General features: G+C 45.6%; 1 protein-coding gene across 2 annotated transcripts in view; it reads right to left on the bottom strand.

Annotated features, from left to right (window-relative positions):
- The window catches only part of LOC119162204 (nose resistant to fluoxetine protein 6), a 103,089-nt gene that overhangs the window by 69,010 nt on the left and 11,083 nt on the right, over positions 1-22,996 (bottom strand). The window contains exons 2-3 of one of the 2 annotated variants that reach the window (XM_075879186.1): positions 2,630-2,829; positions 2,439-2,559 (exon numbers count right to left, since the gene is read on the bottom strand). In XM_075879186.1, the coding sequence (XP_075735301.1) occupies positions 2,439-2,559; positions 2,630-2,829 (321 nt within the window). The remainder of the gene's footprint in view (positions 1-2,438; positions 2,560-2,629; positions 2,830-22,996) is intronic. The other variant, XM_075879187.1, reaches the window with a different exon arrangement.

Here is a 22,996-nt window from a genome sequence, read left to right as displayed (position 1 = left end):
GGGAGATCTCGCAACTCTACGCAAGTTTAATGTTAAGTGAGTACAAAAAGCCGTTAAAAGAAGAGGAATGGAAAAATTCAAGATGATGTGCTCCGCTTTATTATTTGTGTGCACGCAATAGCTTCATTGTTCATAGAGAGAAATTATAATATTTAATGAAACTCCCGGAGGTGCTCTAGCCTGGTTTATCGCCTGGCTTGCTACTCCGGCTCTCGTGTGTCGACTATGACGTATAAGATGATCACATATGCACGCAAATATTATGTACAGTCACCAACATACATATATTATGTATACATACAATGATGTATGTAGACACATACATCATTAACAAATTTATGACATACGGTGCACGTAGGTTAGTCCGACTGCATGATCTTGTGCTTGAAGTACTTCGCATACAGGCAACGTCAACTCTCAGCCGGTGTATGCCCGTTTAATCTTGCTTGGTCGGTCCTTGTGCCATATAAAAGCGAGACATCGGGTCTATTTTTTGCAGCGGTCCGTACTGGTTAGCTGGATGGCATCATATTTTTCAACGAAACTGTTGAACGAAATTGCGTTTCAGCCAGATTTATGAAAAATAGTCTTCACAAATTTTTCACCATCTACGTCGCATGCCCCTGAAAGAGACAATTCAAACAGTCTAAGGCATTTATTGTTGCCTGCTGTATAAGAAGAAGCGGCCGGGAAATTACCGACAAAAATTGGCATTACATTATTGTTCACCAGCGCTGCACATCGCCACCTCACCAATTCTGCAGCACGTGCAACTAGAATAATATACACGTTGTTCAAGGACAAGGTAGATGCATCGTAAGCTATCGACCGAAGCCGGAGAAATCATCAACACAGCGCCGTGATTACTAAGAGAAGCCGGCGAGGGCTAGGTTTTTGTGGGAGGAGGGAAGCCCCCTTCAATCACCGCAACATTTCCGCCGCCAGGCGCGGCCTCCGCGCTGACAGTGCGTGGCAAAATTGGATTCATAAGGCGACCGCGCAGATCCAAGGCCACGCATTTCGCGGAAACATCCGCGCTTCCGGCCACCGCGCCCGAGAGAAGTGAGGCACGTGCGCCGCGACGGCGGCTCTGCGGAAGCAGGTCTCGGCAAAAACCACCAAAGACGTTACAGTAGTCTCCTCCTCCGATTGTTTTTCTTTTTTTCTTTTACATTGTGAGTTCTCGCCGATGTTTTCTTCTTGGGAGACAACATCCTGGGTATATGTCAAACATGGAGAGTCTGAAACTGCGCCAGCAAAAAAACTTGATGGCAATAGTGGCGTGTCACCCCGTGCATGTAGTCACAAGGCCCCTGTCAATTTCGCTCACAGTCCGCCGATAAGAGTTTGCGTCAAAACAGTCAGCACATAAACTAAGTACACTTAAAACACATTTTAGCGCTCCTCGCTAGCGTTTCCGACGTTGTTGGCAACTTCTGTCAAATAATGCATATCTTGTAAGACTTTTACATTTGTAGCCCACTCGCCTCGTTCGAGAGCCTGTTGTAAAACGTGCATTTATGGGAGCCAATCCTGCTGGGTCTCTGCTTTCACTCGTACCTCACTATTACTCACTTGCTTTTGAAGCTGTGCGCTTTTTTTGTCAACAAAAGAAGCGGCCTCGTCGCCGTACTTCGGCAGATTTCCGACGTGCTTCTTCGGCATTTCTTCCTGCAAGTACTTCCTCATATTTGTCTTTCTTTTTCTGTCATAGCATTCCGAACGTGTCTTTACGAATAGTGTTCTCGTCATTGTTGTTGCAAATATTTCCTTCTGATATCTAAAAAAAAAAGGTCTACATATGGCAAGGCGCCAAAATATCCATTAGTTTACTATTGCGGTCTTACGTGTAGTCTTCAAGTTCGCATATACGATACAATGGCTTCACATGAATCAAAGTCAATGGTTGTTTACAAGAGGTGCACGAGGGGCGTGTTACAATTGTGTGCCCACAGCGTTCATCCTGTCACCTGTCTTGTGCCCGTCGTGTTAACGCTGGTATTCTTAGAAACAGTTCTGCTGGACTTACGCGTTATTTGAAACAATAAAATTAACAATAATGACCACAATTTTGGTGCATTCCTAAAGGAAGAAAAACAGAAACGGGACAATATTTTGCACCTTTATGTTCATCTTTGTGGTACACAGTGCTTCTAGTAACAAATTATATAAGCATAACTTGTGTCAGAAATGCTAAGAGACAGGTAAACCTCAATATTTCCCGTCTTCTTACGCTTAAAATTTCTTATCTGTTGTCCACTCTCCCCCTTTCTCTTTCTTCCTAATTGAGACAACGTCTTCTAAAAAAATAAGCGGCTTTCCTTTATCAATTCCCTTTTCCGACAGATCCAAATATAGGTTAGTAACATGCGCATTTGGTTACTACTCAGTGATATATGGACGCTGTGTATCGGGCCATCGTCGTATAATGAACTCACCAGACTTGATGAGCACATCGATGTCGTTCCTGGAACAGGCTGATGGTACGCAGATACCTAGCCGAAATCCCGGAAACCAGATGGACTTCATGATACGGCTCAGGTTCTGCGTGCGAGCGAGCTGTGAGGGATCGAGGTGGTTGACGTCACCAAAAGTGGTGGCGTGGACACACACAGAGAGCGGTTCGTACCCTGCGGCTGTTCCTGAGGAAGCTGATGGGCCGGCTGGTGTCGATGTTGGGTTTGAGAAACAGCGAGCAGTACTGGCCGCGGAACGACTCGTCACCCCACGAATCCTGGGCGCGCACCTCGAGACACTGGTCGAACGAACCGAAGTCCGTGATGGTGCCTTCGAAGATACCCGCCGGAGGTCGACCCATTGCGTCCACCACTGGACACATGCGGGAGAAAGAAGGAACAAAAATCATCGGCGTAACCTACAAGTAAACTCTTGTTATTTTCTAATTGCCGCGCAGCCCACTTGTGACGCGTATAATTCCCGAGAAACGAACCCCGTCATTGTAACGTGCACACTGAAGTGGCACGTCATGTGCTATGCAGGGTGGTCAGAGCTTCTCGAGCAGACGAGGGTGCTCCGAGCTCGCTCTACGGCAGCCATGGCGTCAAAACACTGTGGAGCGCGTCATAGCAGTGCTGATAAAAATGGCGACATAAACGCATGTGGGACATTTTTGTGGGTTATCAAAGAAACACCGCGCGCGTGCGTACACGTCAGCCCCACCACTCAGTTTGATTGAGATGTGGAGTTTAACGCCCCAAAGCCACTATAGGATTCTGAGAGACGCTGTAGTGGAGGGCTACGGAAATTTTGACCACCTGGTGTTTTTTAAACGGGCACCCAAATCTGAGCACACGGGCCTGCAACGTTTCCGCCTTTATCGGAAATGCAGCCGCCGCAGCCGGGATTTGATCCCGCAATTTGCGGGTCAGCAGCCGAGTACCTTAGCCATTAGATCACCACGGCGGGGCCGCCGCCACTAAGTCACCATTTCAGCAGTGAAGGACCGTCAGTTTAATTGTCGCGCTATCTTTGTGGCAACTAAACACGTGCTTCTCTCTGGAGTGTTCTTGGGCAATTGTCCTCTTTCGGGCAGGTTCTCTCGTTCCACCTGCAGCATGAAAGTTTTCACTCTTGAAGGTAGCAAGAGTGCACACGCAGCAGTCTCGTGTTGCTCGTTTCACTTCAATCAAACATTGCAGATAAATATAAGAACAGGTTTCCCGCAGGCGTGTTCGTGGACGTTTGTCCTCTTTCGGGCAGGTTCCCTCGTTCCACCTGCAGCATGAAAGTTTTCACTCTTGAAGGCAGCAAGAGTGCACACGCAGCAGTCTCGTGTTGCTCGTTTCACTTCTATCAAACATTGCAGATAAATATAAGAACAGGTTTCCCACAGGCGTGTTCGTGGACGTTTGTCCTCTTTCGGGCAGGTTCTCTCGTTCCACCTGCAGCATGAAAGTTTTCACTCTTGAAGGTAGCATGAGTGCCCACGCAGCAGTCTCGTGTTGCTCGTTTCACTTCTATCAAACATTGCAGATAAATATAAGAACAGGTTTCCCACAGGCGTGTTCGTAGGAGTTTGTTCTCTTTCGGGCAGGTTCCCTCGTTCTACTTGCAGCATGAAAGTTTTTACTCTTGAATGCAGCAAGAGTGCACACGCAGCAGTCTCGTGTTGCTTGTTTCACTTCTATCAAACATTGCAGATAAATATAAGAACAGGTTTCCCCCAGGCGTGTTCGTGGACGTTTGTCCTCTTTCGGGCAGGTACTCTCGTTACACCTGCAGCATGGAAATTTCCATTCTATAAGGCAGCAAGGGTGCAAACGCAGCACTCTGCTCGTTTCGCTTCTATTGAATATTGTACCCCGCCCTGGTGGTCTAGTGGCTAAGGCACTCAGCTGTTGATCCTCAGGTCGCGGGTTCGAATCCCGGCATCGGCGGCTGCATTCTCGGTGGAAGCGGAATGGTGTAGGCCCGTGTGCTCAGATTTGGGCGCACGTTAAAGAGCCCCAGGTGGTCAAAACCTCCAGAGCCCCCCACTACAGCGTCTCTCATAATCATATGGTGGTTTCGGGACGTTAAATCCCACATATCATCATAATGAATAAATATTGCAGATAAACATAAGAACAGGCTTTCACCAGGGGCGCATGCCTCATGGCGGCAACGCAGCTGCGAGTAGATACATCGTCAGCGCGGTGAAATTGAATGCGATATAACCACATGATTATATAGCTTTTACTTTTGCGTGCGTCTGCGCATAGTCTGTGCGATAAAGCTTATAGATAAGTCGGGCCGCTCGATCGCGTTGTGGTGTTAGCACTGCTCCTTGGCAACAGCAAAAGTGGTGGGCGGACCCGATCTTCGTCGCGGGCTTCTGTAAATCAAACTGATTGACGCGTGAACTCGGATGCGAACTCGTTGATTCTGAGAAGGCCCCAGTTCAACTTTTGACTGTGATTGTGCCGGTGTGACTGTGAAGCGTTTGATGCGGTGGACGCTAAACAGCTGCTCATTTGCATGTATTGGCTATGCACTGCCATAGATGAGATCGTGTGATAACCTACACACACACACACACACACACACACACACACACACACACACACACACACATATATATATATATATATATATATATATATATATATATATATATATATATATATATATGGGCAGGAACGGAATAACGCGTTTGATGCTCCACCACTGAGCTACCACGGCGGCTATCCTCCCAGCCACTTTATTGGGTATATATTGAACTTAAACGTGGGAGTGTCAGTCAGCGCCATTTGTAGCCATGGCGGCGAGTGTGGCACACTCTTTATGAGCCTGTGTGGCGTCACGTAGCACGTGAACCGATTACGAGCTGACAACTGACCAATAGTCTCTCATATACAACCTAAGGCACCAAGTCTGGCAGTAAGAGACCCTCGTTAATGAATAAAGGAAAGAAGTGTATACTTAAGGGCTCGTTTTCCGTGTTTTGACACAATATCAATGAAATCTAACATACAATAATGCCAAGGAAAGTATAGGGTAGGTTATTAGACCAAATTGTAAGGTAAATGTGAAGAAAGAAAAGTGGGTGAAAAGATAACTTGCCATGCGCCGGAACCGATATGTATATATATATATATATATATATATATATATATATATATATATATATATATATATATATATATATATATATATATATATATATATATATATATATATATATATATATATTCTGCAAGCTTTTAAATTCAGTCGTCTACTGATCTGCTTGGTCTGCTTCGAAGTGAAGGTCGCATCAGCTCTGTCTTACATTTTTTTTGTTACACTAATTACCTAGGGCTTAATGAACATCACACTGAGCAGTTTTGTTTCAATTGATACGGTTTCAATTAAAAATGGCAATATTTATCTCGGGTGCAATTAGCAAAGACCTCATTAGTATAGAGCTATTTGACGTAATCCTTGTTAGCAGGATACCAATTGTCATCGTATTGGTAAGGTCTAATTTGTATAATTTTACTTAGCGTGCTCATCGGTAATGTCACACTAATTAGCATGGTTTAGTTAGCGCGTCAACCAGCATGCTTTAGTGAGCATGGTTCCTGCTTTACGTGGCTCGAATACCAAGGTCTTATTAAGATGTTGCGTAATTACCTCGCTCTTACCACGACTTTACTTAATTACCTTTGTCATAGCATGTCTTGGCTAACTAGCCAAGTATACCACCCAGTCAAATAGCTAATTAGCCAGCCGCACGTGCTCGGGTGCTAGCTGACAATGAAGACGAGAAAAAAGGCGCAGACCAGCTGAGCAGCGCGCTAGAATGTACGGCTGACCATGATGATTAACACGGGCCTCATGTTCAGCTCTAGAAGGATTAAAAAAATTGCTGGAGCGAAAATCATAACCTACGAGTGATGCCGTGCCTTTGGCAAGATGGCGGCTGCGGCGGCCATCTTACTAGGGGCATGATAAAACATCACCGTTCAGCGATTAAGAACGGAGCGTTTTCCTCACACGCCCAACGATTGTAATGTGGAAACTTTTTCGGGTTACATAGCGCTCCAAGTGCGTTTTAGTGTTACTAGTTTTCCTTAGTGACCCTCTGATTAGAGGCAAAGTGCTTAGGGAATTCAGTCACCCATACACGTTTTGCGTGTTATCTCGTCGGGAACAACTGTCTTTCAATATAGAACTAACGGGAGAATTAACACTAAGATATCAAAGCTACTTGATCTCTAAGTGGGCACTATCAGAAAAGAGCATGTTTCCGCCATCTTGGCAGTGGCAAAAGATGGCTTAACTTCTGCTGGCAAGGCATTGCGGGAGCTTTCACTCCAGCAATTTTTTTAATCCTCCTCGGTGCAGCTGCAGACGTGATATTGTGAGGCGCTCGGCCGGAACAAATCTCAGCGGCCACTGTGCTGATTATTCTAAAGCAGACTTAGTGCAGGCATCAAAAGGTTCAAAATTAATTCAAGCAGCTTGTGCCTTTAAAAAAACATCAGGAAAATTTTTTGACATTTTTATTGCATGGGTGAACTTTATCACTCACTGGAACGATAATCAAATGAAAGATGTCTCTGGTTGGAAAATACCGCCTATCTTTGTCCACCGTCATTGACGCGATGGTGGATTCTATTGTAACCAATTAAACGCCACGGGCTGAGAGGCGGATTTTCCGAGAGGTGCCTAATTCGAAAGGGGGCGTCGCCAGAGCTGAGAAAGATCCCGAGTCTCGCCGAGCTCGGGTCATCCTGCATAGCGCCCCTGGTAAGGCAATCAGTTTAGAGAGTGACTGAAAAGGTGGTTCTTGAAATGTGGTTGCAATTAATTTGTGTGAAACACCTACCGGTATTGCTATTCTTTTCGTAGAATTGAATGGAGTTTTTGTACTGTATTGCTATGGTAACATTATTGGTTACAGACATGAAAAACGCACACACACGCACTATCCGCGCGCACACGCGTGCCGCCAACGTGTGTAGCAGCTTAATGCCATAAGAGGTAAACCACCACTGCAGGTGCCACTCTCTTCGCAAACGCCCCGCCGTGGAGGTCTACCGGCTAAGGCACTCGGCTGCTGCCCCGCAGGTCGCGGGATCGAATCCCGGCTGCGGTGGCTGCATTTTCGATGGAGGCGAAAGTGCTGTAGGTCTGTGTGCTCAAATTTTGTGCACGTTAGAGAAGCCCAGGTAGTCGAAATTTCCGGAGCCCTCTACTATGGCGTCTCTCATAATCATATGGCAGATTTGGGACATTAAATCATACAAATAAATGAAACAATCTCTTCGCGAACGTTGCAGCACATACATGTGGGGACGTGATTGATGGCTTACTTGTTTTGTTTGAAACTATAATAAAAAATACTAAAGACCAACAAGTGCGACTGAAGCTGTCGCTATTTTCTTTGAAGAATAAACTAAGCAAATATATAGTTTTGTGCTGGTCGAAAACGCTGAAGTCGATGTCTGACAACAGGTCAGAGAACGGTTTGAAAAGTGCTGCTGAAGAAAAAAAAACTCTCCCTTACTGTACGCGACATGGCGAGGAGAAAACCAAAGGCTACATCAAAGTTATCTGACGATCGACTAGTCGCTCTCAAAAAAAAAAAAAGAAACAGATATGCTTGAAATATTGCCAACATTGCAGCTACAAACACAGCACTTGTACCGTTCTAAATTACCGGCCTATAGAGTTGAGATGACAAGAGCGGGACTCTTTCAACATTTCCAGCTTCCTAGAAAATACAAAAATATTGCACACATGCCCATTCGTGGCTAGAGGACCATTATTATACTTTTGTTATAACCACATGCATATGTGTGTCTGACTTCTCTGAGTTTCTCTGACTTTACTAAATATAGAATCTTTTCTTATGTAAATACGTGTTAAGTCAGCACTTGTATATCTGCAAAAGTCGCAGCTTCTTGTGCATGTTTTTGTGTGTGTGTGCACGTTTCCTTATTTACAGAACTGCGCGTGTCCGTTAGTGGTCGTTTACTCTCTCCGTTCTGATCCTATATATTTGAGCGAACAGCTTTAAAAAGTTTTTATATTTGCTTCCACGAGCAACCAGCTCTCTATAATGGCACCATCCTCCTCTCTTATAAGCAACATAGAATTAAAAGAGGAGAGGGGGGCATGCCATGGGCAGGTATTGTCTCTTGCAGTATGTGGTTCGAGAACAGCAGCCTAGAGGTGAGATGCCAAGAGCTGGGCACTTTATTAACGCCTCTATAGTGATCCACGGAGAGAGGCGTTGACATGAATTGCTTAGAAACTGTATGTACGTACTAGTTAAGAACGTCGCGTGTCCTTCGTGCTCCAAAAAAAAAGATCAAGAAAAAATTTCGCCGATTTCAACACGAATTGTGAAAACAAGCGTGAGCATCCATGACCAGCAGGTCAAGACAGGCCTGGCAAATCCATCATCACGATGTGTCTTCGCGAAAAAAAGCAAAAAAAAAAGGAAGGCCCACGATGTGTGAAAGAGGCATTTCGCAGCGTGGGCCGACACGCTGGGAGAATACGCGTGAACGTAATTACAGAGAATGCGCGCCGCGTATCCGTCGTGTACGACCGAACGCAATCGCACCGACCGGGCCGTTGATGAAACCAGATGTGCAGGGTTATTCGCGTGCTCTGCACAATTACAGAAGCTATACAGTGAGACCTATCCTTGCACCTCCTTCCCTGATGCTGTTCACTGACGAAAAACAGTACTAGAGACATCTCTCTTTTTCTAGGGATGCTTCGCGGTTGTGTACTCAGTGCCACGTTTTCACATCCGTGAACACATAGCATGCCTATCGCCTTATCAAACGAGGCCGGCGCCTTGCATCACTTGTATGTGGGTCGGCCCGCACTGCTAATATCGATGGGCGCCGCCGATACCGGCACTGCGTGTGAGGGACCCCGACGACCTGCGGGGGCGCATCACGCCTCCTCGCCGAATCTCCGATGGTGATAGCAACGAGCGCCTTTCCTGCTCCGGCCGGATGCCGTAGGCTGTTAAGCAAGGGTCATCCATTTGCGGAATCGAATCTGTCGTCGGTCAGAAGCGCGCTAGAACGAATTCGATTATTTGGTTTAAAACTTTGTTCTACGTTGGGGAAAAATTCAACGAGAATCTCGTACATTTGGAGCTAAAGTTAACGCGACACTCCGAGGCCGTGACCAGTGTTGGCGTGAGGGCTTGCGGCTACGATGTAGTTGCGGTCGCGTGTCTGCTGCTTGAGCATCGAAGAACCCCTATAGACATTGTACCATACCTGAACAGGTCAGTCTCAAGCGACCTGACCACAAACCGATAATACCGAGTTAGGTTGCGGGCCCTGTATTTTAATGCTTTGCAAATAAATAAACACAGCGTTCTTTTGACAAATAACGGCAATAAAAATATTTAGTATACCTATAGTAGGAATAGTTACTGTTTTTCACGTAATAGTCATTAATTATACGCGATGCGGTGCCCACCATTGAACCCTGAACGTCTTCTCCACGAATAATAATAATAATAATAATAATAATAATAATAATAATAATAATAATAATAATAATAATAATAATAATAATAATAATAATAATAATAATAATAATAATAATAATAATAATAATATAATAATAATAATAATAATAATAATAATAATAATAATAATAATAATAATAATAATAATAATAATAATAATAATAATAATAATAATAATAATAATAATATTGTCAATTTAATAAAGCCGGAACCAAACCGGGTCTGAGCTCTCTTTATATTGAATGTATATTCTTCATCGAACCGCTTTATTCCTTGATTTTCAACCAAGTCACCATGACAGGTCAATAAGGGGTTGGTATTGTTCTACTCAGTTTATTGATTACACTAAAATGTCCTTCAACAGTCACCAAAATTGTGATTTTTGCATGCCTAGCGGTCTCTCAAGGTGTCATCGTTCAAGCCAGCACTGTTCAAACTTCATCAACAGAAACGAAACTATACGCGAACTTCACTTCATGCCATCACCCCTGACTAATGCGAACGATGACCTACACCACGTTTTCTGCTTCTGCGCGTGCTTTGGTGCCTCCGTATTGGTACTGAAATATTTCTTAACTATTTTTGTACAGTCAATTCGAGGTGCAACAATTGTTCGGATCTTCGTGCAGTGCTGCTGCTACATTGCGCACAGAGTAGTTTGTGTTAGCTTTCCTCCTTAGAAACTGGCCTAACCCTGACGACCTAGATGCCTGTCATCCTGTAAGCTTGTCCTCCTTTTTATTCGTGCATGTGTTGCACGTGTATGCTACTTTCTATACAGAAAAATTGTAGACAGACAGACGACAGACAGACAGACAGACAGACAGACAGACAGACAGACAGACAGACAGACAGACAGACAGACAGACAGACAGACAGACAGACAGACAGACAGACAGACAGACAGGCAGGCAGGCAGGCAGGCATGCAGGCAGGCAGGCAGGCAGGCAGGCAGGCAGGCAGGGCAGATAGATAGATAGATAGATAGATAGATAGATAGATAGATAGATAGATAGATAGATAGATAGATAGATAGATAGATAGATAGATAGATAGATAGATAGATAGATAGATAGATAGATAGATAGATAGACAGATAGATAGATAGATTAGACGCTGAGGCGCAGTTTGGTATGTTGCGTCACACTGATGTTGCGCACAGGGATAAAAAAACGCAAGAGAAAGGTCGAGGGAGAGAAACTGTTTCTTTTTTTGTGTGTCTGTGTTTGCACGCACTAAGTTTTTTTTCTTAAGAAGTATTTTTTTTTATGCTACGCGTGAATATGCGCTTGATGATTATCAATGGTTGGAGGGAAATGAATGTCTGCCTAAGTTTTCGCAAGAGTGTTGTCACGTTTTGTGCGTTTCACAGCCATAGCCATGTCTCAAAGATCGTTTGGGAAAAGCCATAATACCGACGGAAGCCATACAAGCGCTAGATGCGCGACGTCCAGACTGAGAAGGCGACACTCCGAGATGGCATGGTGCACAGCAGTAAAAAAATCACTCGAAGAGTATCGGTTGGTTTATAGGGTTTAACGGCACAAAGCAACTCAGACTGATTGAGGCATCGTAGTTCAAGGCCTCGGATAATTTCGAATATTCATGGGTTTCTTTAACTTGCACTTAAAACGCTCAGTGCGCGGGCCTCCAGCATTTTGCATCCATTGAAATCCGGCTGCTGCGCCCATGATCAAATGCTGTCTTGCAGAGAGCCCCAACCAGTGAGTGTTAACGATCACGATGACCTCTCGGTTTTTTTCTGACAGTTTATGAAAAGCTGGAAGAAGTGTGCGTGCTATCACTCTCCTCTCAAGGCAAACGATGGATAGAATCCTTGTGTAATATAGTCCGCCACGATCTTTACGCTGCAGAAAACGATTTAAATGACAACTCTGATGGTGTGGCGAGATCTGGAGGGACTAACAGTTGTGACGATAAACTTTCAGTAAAAAAAAAGAGGAGCGATAAGCAAACACTCAATCCACTATGTACAATATAAAAAAAACACAACAGGGTCTTCGCTCATATACTGCTCTGAATTTGAGTTCTTTGAATAAATATGAAATACCTTGTCTTTCGAATGTATTGCCCGTGTCACCTGGAGAATGCTGAGACATAGCTAGAAAACCTGGTGGTTTCAGCAATTTAACTGAGACTTGGAATAGAAAACAAGGATTCTTTACTCTTACAAGAAGCCGTGTCACAGTTTCGGCTCTTTTCTTTAGAGCCCCGAATTATCCTGCAACACTTCGTAAGAAAAAGGTTACAGCCCGAAAAATAAGAATGAAAGTGCGCTGTATTTCTTTTTTGGTAATCGTTGAGTTAGCTGCATGCGTTACGTTGTACGCACGGTACCCCCTTTTGAAAACGATTAAGAAGGTACCACAATTATATGTGAACGCTCTCATCGTAAAGTTGCACCTTCTTATGACCTTTCACGGAACTTCAAAACTGGCCAGGACTTGCTGCTGTGGATTTCTGCAGTTAAAACTAAGTCTAACGAAACCATACTTTACGAACTTTCGACCTAACAAATAAATTTCAATTCACCACAGGTACGCATGGGATTCAATGCTGTCTTCACGCTGAATTAACAAAGGGAACTTGGTACCGAACCCAGTTCCACGAAAGTTCCGAAGTAAGTAAGTGAGCAAAAAACTACAATTACATTGACGGCGCTGAACGCCGTGCCCGTGCACGGAACAACGGGCCCAACAGTCGATGACGTTTACGCAACGGATGGCGCTAGGGAGCGAGAGTACATAGTCCCACGAGAACAACAAAGTGGTTGCTTTCGTTATTTCATCGTCTATGTGACAGATGGTCTTGGTCGTCCCTTCTCAACTTCCTTGTCCGGCCCGCTCGCGCCATCACTGCTTTCGTTCTCACTATATTTGCACATCGGCCCTCTGTCACACCTTTACGTGACCGTCTATCTCAATTGCATCGCCCGGACGCGGAGCCACCCGTGTCCGCGCCATCCTCACGTACCTTTCGCATGCGCAGGCGTAGGTTAGCGTCAAGTCAAATGCCGTGGTAGCTTTCGCTCATCACAAATTCATAACTAAGGTTTCGAAGGACCAAAAAATGACACCCTCGTTTCACAGCCATAGCTGTGAAACGAGCTATGTTAAACGAGCTTTTGTTAAAACGAGCTTTAACCATAATTTAAAAAAAAGTTGAGCGATAACAGCGCTTCTTGCTGGTACGGGAATATACTTTAACTATATAAAGATGAATATGGGAACAACAAGGTAAATAACACAGGAGGTAAATAACACGACTCGTGCAGCACACGTCTGAACAGTTAATACTAAACCTGGGGTGGAATGCACAGTTTAACGCTTGTTTAAAGTGATGTTAACCAAAACGTTAAAGCGAGAAGGGCTCTGAGTAAATGCATACGCATCGACCTTGGAGAGCAAGCCGGGTGTTATGACCTCACACGTGTACCACGCATCCCGTTCTGCCAGCATGTATGCTCTGCTTATTGCATTATTCACCTCGCCACCCCTCGTATCCTTCGAATGTTTGCTCGATTCGAGACACACCAGTCAAATTCGTGAAACTGGGTTCACTCCTGTGGAGAACATTGACTCCGAACACTTTATATAACGCGGTAGCTGTTGAACGCTAAAATGCCGGCTGGTGAGAGAGCAGGCCCGTGAACGAAGGAAGTGCTCTGTATGCGTATTCTCAGCATAGACATCGAAAGAATGCAAGCAAAATGGTTTGAGTTGGGGTACCGTGATTCAGCATGTTTTTCTCACGCTTGAATACTCCTGAATGAGATGGAAAGTGAACTACTCGAAAGGTACGCGCGCCGCAAGCACACCACGAGTGTAAAAAACGTTCAGGGCAAGTGAATGCAATATATATTTCCTCGTCAGTTTTTCTTCTTTTTTTGATGCGTTTCTTTCTCTCATGGATGTTTGCCTTCCGCTCGTATCGCTGTGTACACATTGATCGACAGTTCTTGGCAAGTGTTGTTTCTTTCACCTTGAATCAAGGTCACGTGGGTACGAGATGAAAAGGCGGAAAAAAAGACGTGGTCGTTCCCGCCTTTTTGATAGGGCCATTGAAACACCATGCGCAGACGTCACTATTGCCATACCCTCCGACTCCTCAGCCGCGCCAAAACATTGGGGACCAGCTTGGTTGTGACAGATTGGATGGAGGCCGCCGCGATTAATTTGCCTGTGGCACGCGCACGCTGTCGGTGCTTGTTTTCTTTCTCCTCGTTTTAGACGCGCAGCGAGTCTCTGCGGGCGGTGTTCAGGACGAAACGAGAGATGTCACGCTGAGTGTTGTTTGTCGCGAGGAAGAAGCAACCTAGCATGCCTGTACGCCGCAAGAGCGGTGAACTGTACATCGGCCCCGCCACGACTAGGATTATTTGCATGAAAACGCACGCAGACACGGAGAAAATGACATGCCCAGCCCAAGAATCAGCTGATGTCCCACGAAGAGAAAAAGAAGAGAGAAAACTATTTTGTCATGCTACCCAACTTTCGCGGGAAGCTGTTCGCACAGGAATGTTTGGAGAAGGTGAGATAGGCGTGGCAACGAAAGAAGTGTCTTCTAGAGATCGCGGTGTGAAAAGATGCCAGAAGAATTTTCCCAGCGTCCTAAGTCATTTTCGCGCCCATGAATATGAGAGGCACAGGCGAAAGCTAAATGCGCATGGCTAGCATTCTCATTCGTATCCGATTTGAATGTTGTTTGTATTTGTGTTAATAGCGAAGCTCATTATAATGCGAAGTGTTTAGTTGATCGATTGAGCTTAATTTTGCAAGCCAGCCACAGGCCGTGATAGACATTGTAGCGGTGGGTTTCAGGTGAATTCTCAACGCGTGGACTTTTTCAAAGTGAGCGTAACATATAAATACTTGTGCCTTCTGGCATGCGTGCCGTTTTTCCGAGCACCAATAATGATTGGAACAACTAACAAACTGTACCATTTGTTTGCACACTTGTATTTTATATTGTAGGTTTCTTAAAAATGTATGCTAAAGACTTTATGGTTCAACTAACAAGATTGTTTTTTGCTTTTTTATTGTGTTTTGTCTACCCTGCATGGACCTTGTGTCCGCAGTATGTAATAAATAAATAAATAAATAAATAAATAAATAAATAAATAAATAAATACGCATAGTGTCCCATTCAGATTTTGTCTGCCGCTGTCGGCAATGGGATACGCGAGATCCCGTGTATTAGCAGCGCGTGTTAGACACTATGTCACCACGGTGTGTTCTCGAAAAGCCTGCGAGTATCATGTTCTCTTTCTGTTTATTATGGAGAGAATGAACTGCTCTCCAGCTAGGGAAGCGTAGCAGTTGTTTCTAATAGGCGAGATTTTTTTTTTCAAAGCTTTTTTGCGACGATAACAGCAGTGGCAGCGGCAACGACACGAGCACAGAAAACGCCGAACCTCGAGAAGCGCAGGCAAATGCATATGCCGTGTAGAAGCACGTGGGATAGCTGCACACACCATCACCAGGAGGCTTTACAAATCAGCTGGCATAAAGGAGCGGTGCCGTGTGCCACTTCTGTGCCGAACGCTCCGCCCGGGCACTTGCGTCAGTGAAAGCGAACACTTTTTTTCTTTCTTTCTTGCTTCGAGATTGATTGCTCATAGCAGCTCGGCCAGTGCGCCTGTCCTATATATCCTCCGTGGCACGCTTAGTTTCGCAGTATTCCTTCCAGAGAAACAATTCTTTTTTCTACCGTCCTTGAGCGGTGCACTTGCTTGTCTCGGCCGGAGAGAGAGAGAGCCAGCACTGGTCGTATTGAGACGCGCGCTCGTTTGACGCGCGTGGAAGCCGCTCACGCTGGCGCAAAGGAATGCGGTTGGAGAATAAGGTTCTCAGTGAAGCGTCGCTAACTGCTCAGGGTCGGAGAGCGAGGCGCTAACCCACCCCCCTTCATGCAAGAACGCCCAACTGTTCAGCAGAGTCCTGCAGTGTTCTGTCGCGCATTCTGTCGTGTGCTGCCGTCGTCGGTTGGCGTGACGCACCTTGTGTAGCGTATTCAGCGCGCGCTCGCGCCACGGAAAAGTCTTCTTACTATTGTTCTTTAAGCTTTAAGTGCTATATATATATATATATATATATATATATATATATATATATATATATATATATATATATATATATATATATATATATATATTTGCGGGAAAGAAAAAGAAAGACGAAAGATGAAAGTGGCGGGCGGCTGCATTTCCGAAGATTTGGGTGCACGTTACATTACAGAACCCCAGGTGGTGGAAATTTTCGGAGCCCTCCACTACGGCGTCTCTCATAATCATATGATGGTTGTGGGACGTTAAGCTCTACATATATATCAAAAGAAAAGGAAAAAAGCAAGAAAGAGGCCAAAGTAGATAAAGGAAGATGAATAAATAAAAATTAACACAGAAAAAAGGCAGTAAAACGAGTAAGAAGAAAAAAGAAAGAAAAAGAGGAGACAAAAATAAAGCCGAAAAGAAACGAAAAATTGGCCCCACATCTGTATGTTTTACTGCAACTGTCGTCAAATGACGATAGTCTTCCGTAAATAAAGACTGAATAAAACATTTATTTGATGTTCTTCGCGAGAAAATTGGTGAATGGGATTCTGCAGGTGCTGCGTTGAAGTGACTCGATGCGTGCAGCGGGTAAGTGCCACCACTGTATCGTCTTAGCAAAGCGCAGAAAACGCCCGTCTTTTCGCGCATAGCGTTGCATTGCCAGCTTAGCGTGATAAACGCTTCGTTCCTTAGAATTACTTATATATGACTTTTATAGTATAAAGAAACACGCCAAAGTATATGGACGTGTTGATGTTCTACCTTAGATATGCACCCCGTTTGCTTTTTAATCAATGCTACGCACAAGTATGAACCCAAAACCGAAGCAATATTGGTGAGCGCTGCGGATGTGGTTGAATTTTGGAATTGAATGCAAACCCAAGGAAGACAATCGTCTTTAAAAGGCTGGCCAGTCGAGTCCCGCACATTCTTCAGGTTTAACATCCCTAGTGAGAAGCTGCCTTAACCTTTCAAGAAAGGCCACACACCACACACACACACACACACACACACACACACACACACACACACACACACACACACACACACACACACACACACACACACACACACACACACACACACACACACACACACACACACACACACACACACACACACACACACACACACACGCGCACACACACACACACACACACACACACACACTTATATATATATATATATATATATATATATATATATATATATATATATATATATATATATATATATATTTATATATATAATATTGTCAAAAATTCAAATGCTTGCCGTATAATTATGCTTAAAAGAGGGCTTTCTGCAAATAATGAGTGGAAGCTTATTGTTATTACAGGTAGATCGTATCAACACTTGTATTGTACAGCATTGCCTATTTCACAGTGCTTGTGTGTGTCGTACGACAGACACGAATTTTAACAACTCGCGAGTGAGACGCGGTGTCACATGATGGTCCTTTTGTAATTTCTGAGAGCCTCACTGTGGTAGCGATAGGAAAGCGCTTTTGAATCGGCCACCAAAGTTCTCGGAAACGATTGAACTATAGTGGCCATCGTAACTATTCATAAACAGAGCAAAATAGATATCCGCAGTGGATGTCCACGCGCTGGTAACCGGCCGACTTACATAGAAGGCTATCGATAAGAAAGAATGGGAGGATTATGTGCGCTCATAACCGGCTTCTCAAAAAGCACGCCAAAAGGCTGTGTTGGCGAGTAGTCAGGAGGCTGCCTTGTCCCGTTTACATCCTAAGACGAGCGCGCAGTAGACACGATTTCGCGCTCGGCATGACGCCTTAGCCTTACGGCATGCAGCGAGGCAGAAGAGAAAAGACCGAGGCGCTGCATGTTTACGTACAAACTATATGGGGCCGCATGTGTGACTCCGTATGTCGCAAACTAAACTTTTCTTGCCATAGAAGTTTCGCTCCTTGACCCACTTTGTCTCCAAGGGGGGTTGTGCATTACAGATTGCGATAAAACATGCCTGCAAGCGTCGTCGCGAAATTCAGTACAAAGCTGTTAACTCCATGCTTCCGTGGGAAGAATGTCGTACACTACTCGCCTACGCAGCTTCTTGGAAATTTGCCACGGATGCGATAAGACTGCGTTGACACAAGTGACCCTTTTTGCTGACCATAAATTACAGAAGCTAATCGCTGTGTTGAAGAGCTCAATCGTTGGCGACATAAACGAGCAGTTTAATGTCTCAGAGCGACCACATGATGCTAAGTAATAACCGTAATAATGACTGGAGGTTTACGTCCCGAAACCACGATGTGGTTATAATTATGAGACAATCAGTAGTGGAGGCCTCCGTTGATTTTGACGACTTCATATGTATTCTTTAACGTGTACCCAAACTGGAAAACACGGGCCTTTATTATTTTGACTCCATCGAAATGCAGACGTCACGGTCGCTATTCTATCCAACAACATTCGGGTCAGCAGTCAAACACCACGACCACTCGACCACAAGAGCAGGTCTCATGTCAAAGGTAATCGATGCACAGGCTAATAATGTCGAGCTATTTGCTCACACTCTTGCCCTTTAAGGGTGAATGCAGCATTAGCGAATCTAAATCTCGCTATGAAACTTCGAGGGAACGATAGCCGCGTTACAGGTCACGCTATATCACTGTACAAGGTTAGCGTTGACGTTAAAGCGCTGGTGGTGTTTCAACAAGAGAGTCTATAGAGTAACCATTCTTCCGCCTGGACACCTTTACACAGACACATGTGAAAGTCAACAACAGGCCAAGAAACCGGTGTAAAAGAGACAAAGGTGCGAGTCGTGCGGCACGTTGGTGTCGTGCAAGGAGCACGCGTGACACTTCCCTCTACGCTGGTGTGAGGCACACCTGATATTGCGTACTCGCGTGTAGCAGTCCTTTATTCCGCAAGCTTTGCGGCCGTCTTTGCAGCTCGGCGCCGTAGAATGGGTACAGTCAAACCTATGATGGTCAAGCCAAATTTCTGCCTTCTTGTATTTTCCTGCACGATGATTTTACGCATTACCACAGCTTAGAACACCACAAATCGACTACATCTCGTGAGTGGTCACCGCGCCTCGCCGTTTCTCCTTTCGGCCACGCTGCTCCTGCTTCAAATATGAACGGCGTCACTTATGAAGGGAGTGCGCCCCGTGCCGAATAGGTCTCTGTACCGTGTCCGGTCTGCCGGTCGCGGAGGCGTCCCCAAAACGACGAGGTGTCGGCGCCCAATCGGCGCCGGCCGGAATAACGCGCGGAGGCTCGGCGATGGAACAAGCAATGGTCGCGGAAAGGCGGCATTTGAGTACGAGCCCAGTGCGCGCTCCGCACGGCAGCCAAGTGGCGGGCTCCGGGAATCGGGGTTGCGCGGTGATGCAAGGGAGAAAGTGGATCAGCCGTCGACCGCTGCAGCTGAAGGCGCGCGCGGCTAGCCTTGACCTATAGCGGCCGTCTCGAACGGACCCGCTTCCTTAGCGGCCCTTGCATAACGGCATGACGAGCGGCGGCCGCGGAACCGTAACCCGGTAAAACGAGGACCCCTCTCACTCTCTTCTCGGCCGTCCCTGTGTGTACGCGCCGATACACGCACCGTTACGCGAGCCGCCGTTGTTGCGTGTTACGACGCGGCCGTGGATGCTGCCACGGCGTGGAATGCGCGCGCGAGCTGAACCGGTGGGTGGGCGCAATGCGCACGCGGTGGAGAAGACCCCTTGCGAAGACACCAGGGCGGCGTTGCTCGCTATAAGAAACCGAGAGAAAGTGGAAAGGACAGCGCGCGGGTTGTGGGGAAAAAGTCTTGCAGGAAGGCGACGGGGCACCGGAACTTGTCTCTTCCTCAGCATACTTCGATGCTATCTGTACGGCAAACATTCCTTTTTTTTCTTCCTGGCCCTCGAGTTTTTGTGACTGTGAAGATGGGACTTTTCGCTGACGTAAGAACGTTGCGAAATAATATAATTATGAGGAAGAAATCATCGAAAGTGATTGCCAGGACAGAAAACACTCTCTTTTGTAACAATGCTATATGTTCGCACGACATTTGTGAATCACGAAACATTACAGGCACATCAGCAGACGCATAAAATGACAATCTCGATGTCAACCGCAATGTGACCGGGACAAAACTCTGCAGCAACCTACGATCTATTTAATAGGCCCTGGCTAAACATTAGTTGAAATACTTAACTATACACACTTGACACCTGGGTAAAAACCACGACCAAAGTCTATTCCGGCGCATAACTGCAGCAGCCGATCAGGCAGATACCAACAGCAATCAACACATACATGTGGGGCAAACTAGTTGGTGACTTGCGTCACTGGGTGTGTGATGCGGTTCAGCCTGCGATCTCGCTTAACTACCATGAAAAGTGACCGTAGGCCTGTACAGTATATTCCAAGAAAGCTTTACACGTACATATGACATGCAGATTCATTTTTTGCAAATTTCTGCAAAATGTCGACAAAGTTAATTTTCTATACGTGAGAATGAACAGAACAGAGCCTACCAGTGCGTTCGTTCATGCCGGCAGCGAAAACGACATACTACACAATAGCGGGCCTGACAAGCTAAAAGGGAGCCAAAAACGTGTAAAGGGCAATCAAGACGTTAATTTCAAATGATCGCGCAGTATAGCATCGGTGGTGCAACTATACAAACTTTCGCTTTCTTTTTAATTTACTTGTTATTTACAAAGTTGTCGCCCTTTTTCTGGTGAAGATTGTCCGTTTTCATTTTGTTAATAATATGCTAAAAATGTAAAAAAAGTTTTTTAGGTGACACAACAGAAGATTGTATAAGAGCTATATGAATAAAAGAGTGTATAAAAGTCCCAGGGGTACGGACGTTTCACAAGCAGGAAGCACACTAATACGTGGTGCTGTCGAGTCATTACTCGTCACGCTCATGTGTTGTAGTTCTGTTGTGTGTTTATGTCTTGCGATGACCCTCACCAGGGCTATTGCAATTGGCTAGAGTTTCGTTACCTCAACGTTGTACTGGGACTGGTCACAGTTTCCTGCAGAGCGCAGGCATTCCGGTACGCCAACCGGGCATGGCGGGCTGCAGGAGAAGGACCGAACAATTTCGCCACTGTATATATGTGGTGGCGCGCGAAACGGCGCACTGGATGTCTCACACAGCCCGCTTTGGCGTGAACTATTACGGTGTCTCCCTAGAATCGTAATATAACACTCCCTGAGCGACCAAAGCCAAGGAAATTTATTGTGTTCATTGGTGAAGACAACTGGAAACTCATTTAGTTGTAAACAGTTGCGATACAGGGGCTATGCGTCCTTTGTGTATGTTATGTGTCGGGATAAGTCCGATAAAGGGTATACGGAAGCTAACATTCTTTTGTTTGAAATTCTTCGCCATCACTGGCTGATTATTTATCAGCGAATATTTGCTATTATTTCCCTTCCGCGCAGAATTCCGTGGTTTTATTCCAGCTCAAACCTTTATTTTTATTATTTGCATTCATTGCAGTTTTTGACCCAAGGATGCACCAGTTTTTAGCTGACAGCCAACGCCGCCGATTTGAATGTCGACGCCAACGGTGACACTGCATTTTTTGCGTCACAAGCTCTTTGGCGCTATCCCGTTAACAGAGATCAAACGACGAACACAGGGCTGTCCCTCTGTGCACGTGGTGGCAGCGTTTTCGCACGCTAAAAAAAGGCGAGAAAGTGACTGCTCTCATCCATTTCAAACACATTATCTGGGCCCCAAGACACCAAGGTATGCGGGTAATGAGACTGCAGACGCTCCGGGTGCTTGCCTATCGGGCGTCTCGTTCCCGAATCTTTGAGTACTCGGAGAACGGCAAACCAGTATTTAACTTTAAAGAAATTTTACTCGATTTTCTAGAGTGTACTCGACTCTACACCCATCCTGCTAAGGGTCTTAGTGGAGCAGATGAGCGAATTCCCCCGGGTCACAGTACTCTGCTCTACCGAGCAATCCGCATGGTAGGGAGACGTCAGACGTCTTTCACACGGTGAGCGCATGCACCCAAAAACTCTACCTTTTTACTTTCGTCATTCCCAACACGAGAAGCACGGGAGACCACTCTATGCGACTCCTCTGGACTAAAAGCCCAACGGACCCTTGTCCGAATGGCGAGACGGTGGTGGCTGAGTCTTCCGGTGGGCCATACCAGATTGAGGCCATCAGGGACCATCAGGACACCTCCTTCCATTTGAAATAAAGGTTGTTCTTCTTCTTCTAAGGGACGATTTCGTGAGTCATGCATCATGATGACACAATACATATTCTAATGAATATTTGTTGGTCGCCTCCTAGCTTCCGAAGGTGTTACCTGCATGACCTAGATCTTCCGTTACCCTCACTTGGCTACAACTACCATCACGAATTTTCTGCTCTGATGCGACGTTATTATGCCGCCCTTGAATGGCCGTTGCTTGCACAAAGGCGTACTCGTTTCGCATCGGAATGACTCGCCCACCTACACGCGGCTTCTGCGGAGTCCAAGAGACAGTTGAACCCGTCCTGTGCTGTAGCACTCGTTATACAACCCAGTGATATCCGATCCGTATTTCACTGAACGAACCGCAGCCATGCTTCTTGGACCATTTATACACGCGCCTCGATGGCGCACAAGGCAACAAAAGGCGTTCCTATGCTTAATGTCGACAAGACTGTGCTACCACCTGTAGAGTTGATATATTCACCAAAAATGTGCGCGTTATTCCACCCATCTCTCTTTCATTCCGTCTCTCTGTTTTCTTTTGTCCCTTTATCCCTTCCCGCAGTACAAGGCAGAAAACCAAACGTTGGTCTGGTTACCCTCCCTGCTTTCCCTTGCTTCTCCCTCTCTTTGTCTTTAACAGTACTTAATTCTCCTCTTCGGATATCAGTGCGGGATTTAGACGTAGCGGCGTGTAACGCCAGCTTACAGGCGTGCAGACCGCGCAT

Source organism: Rhipicephalus microplus, chromosome X (genome assembly GCF_043290135.1).
Source record: "Rhipicephalus microplus isolate Deutch F79 chromosome X, USDA_Rmic, whole genome shotgun sequence".
NCBI lineage: Eukaryota > Metazoa > Arthropoda > Arachnida > Ixodida > Ixodidae > Rhipicephalus > Rhipicephalus microplus.
This window is presented reverse-complemented; position numbering and strand designations above follow the sequence as displayed.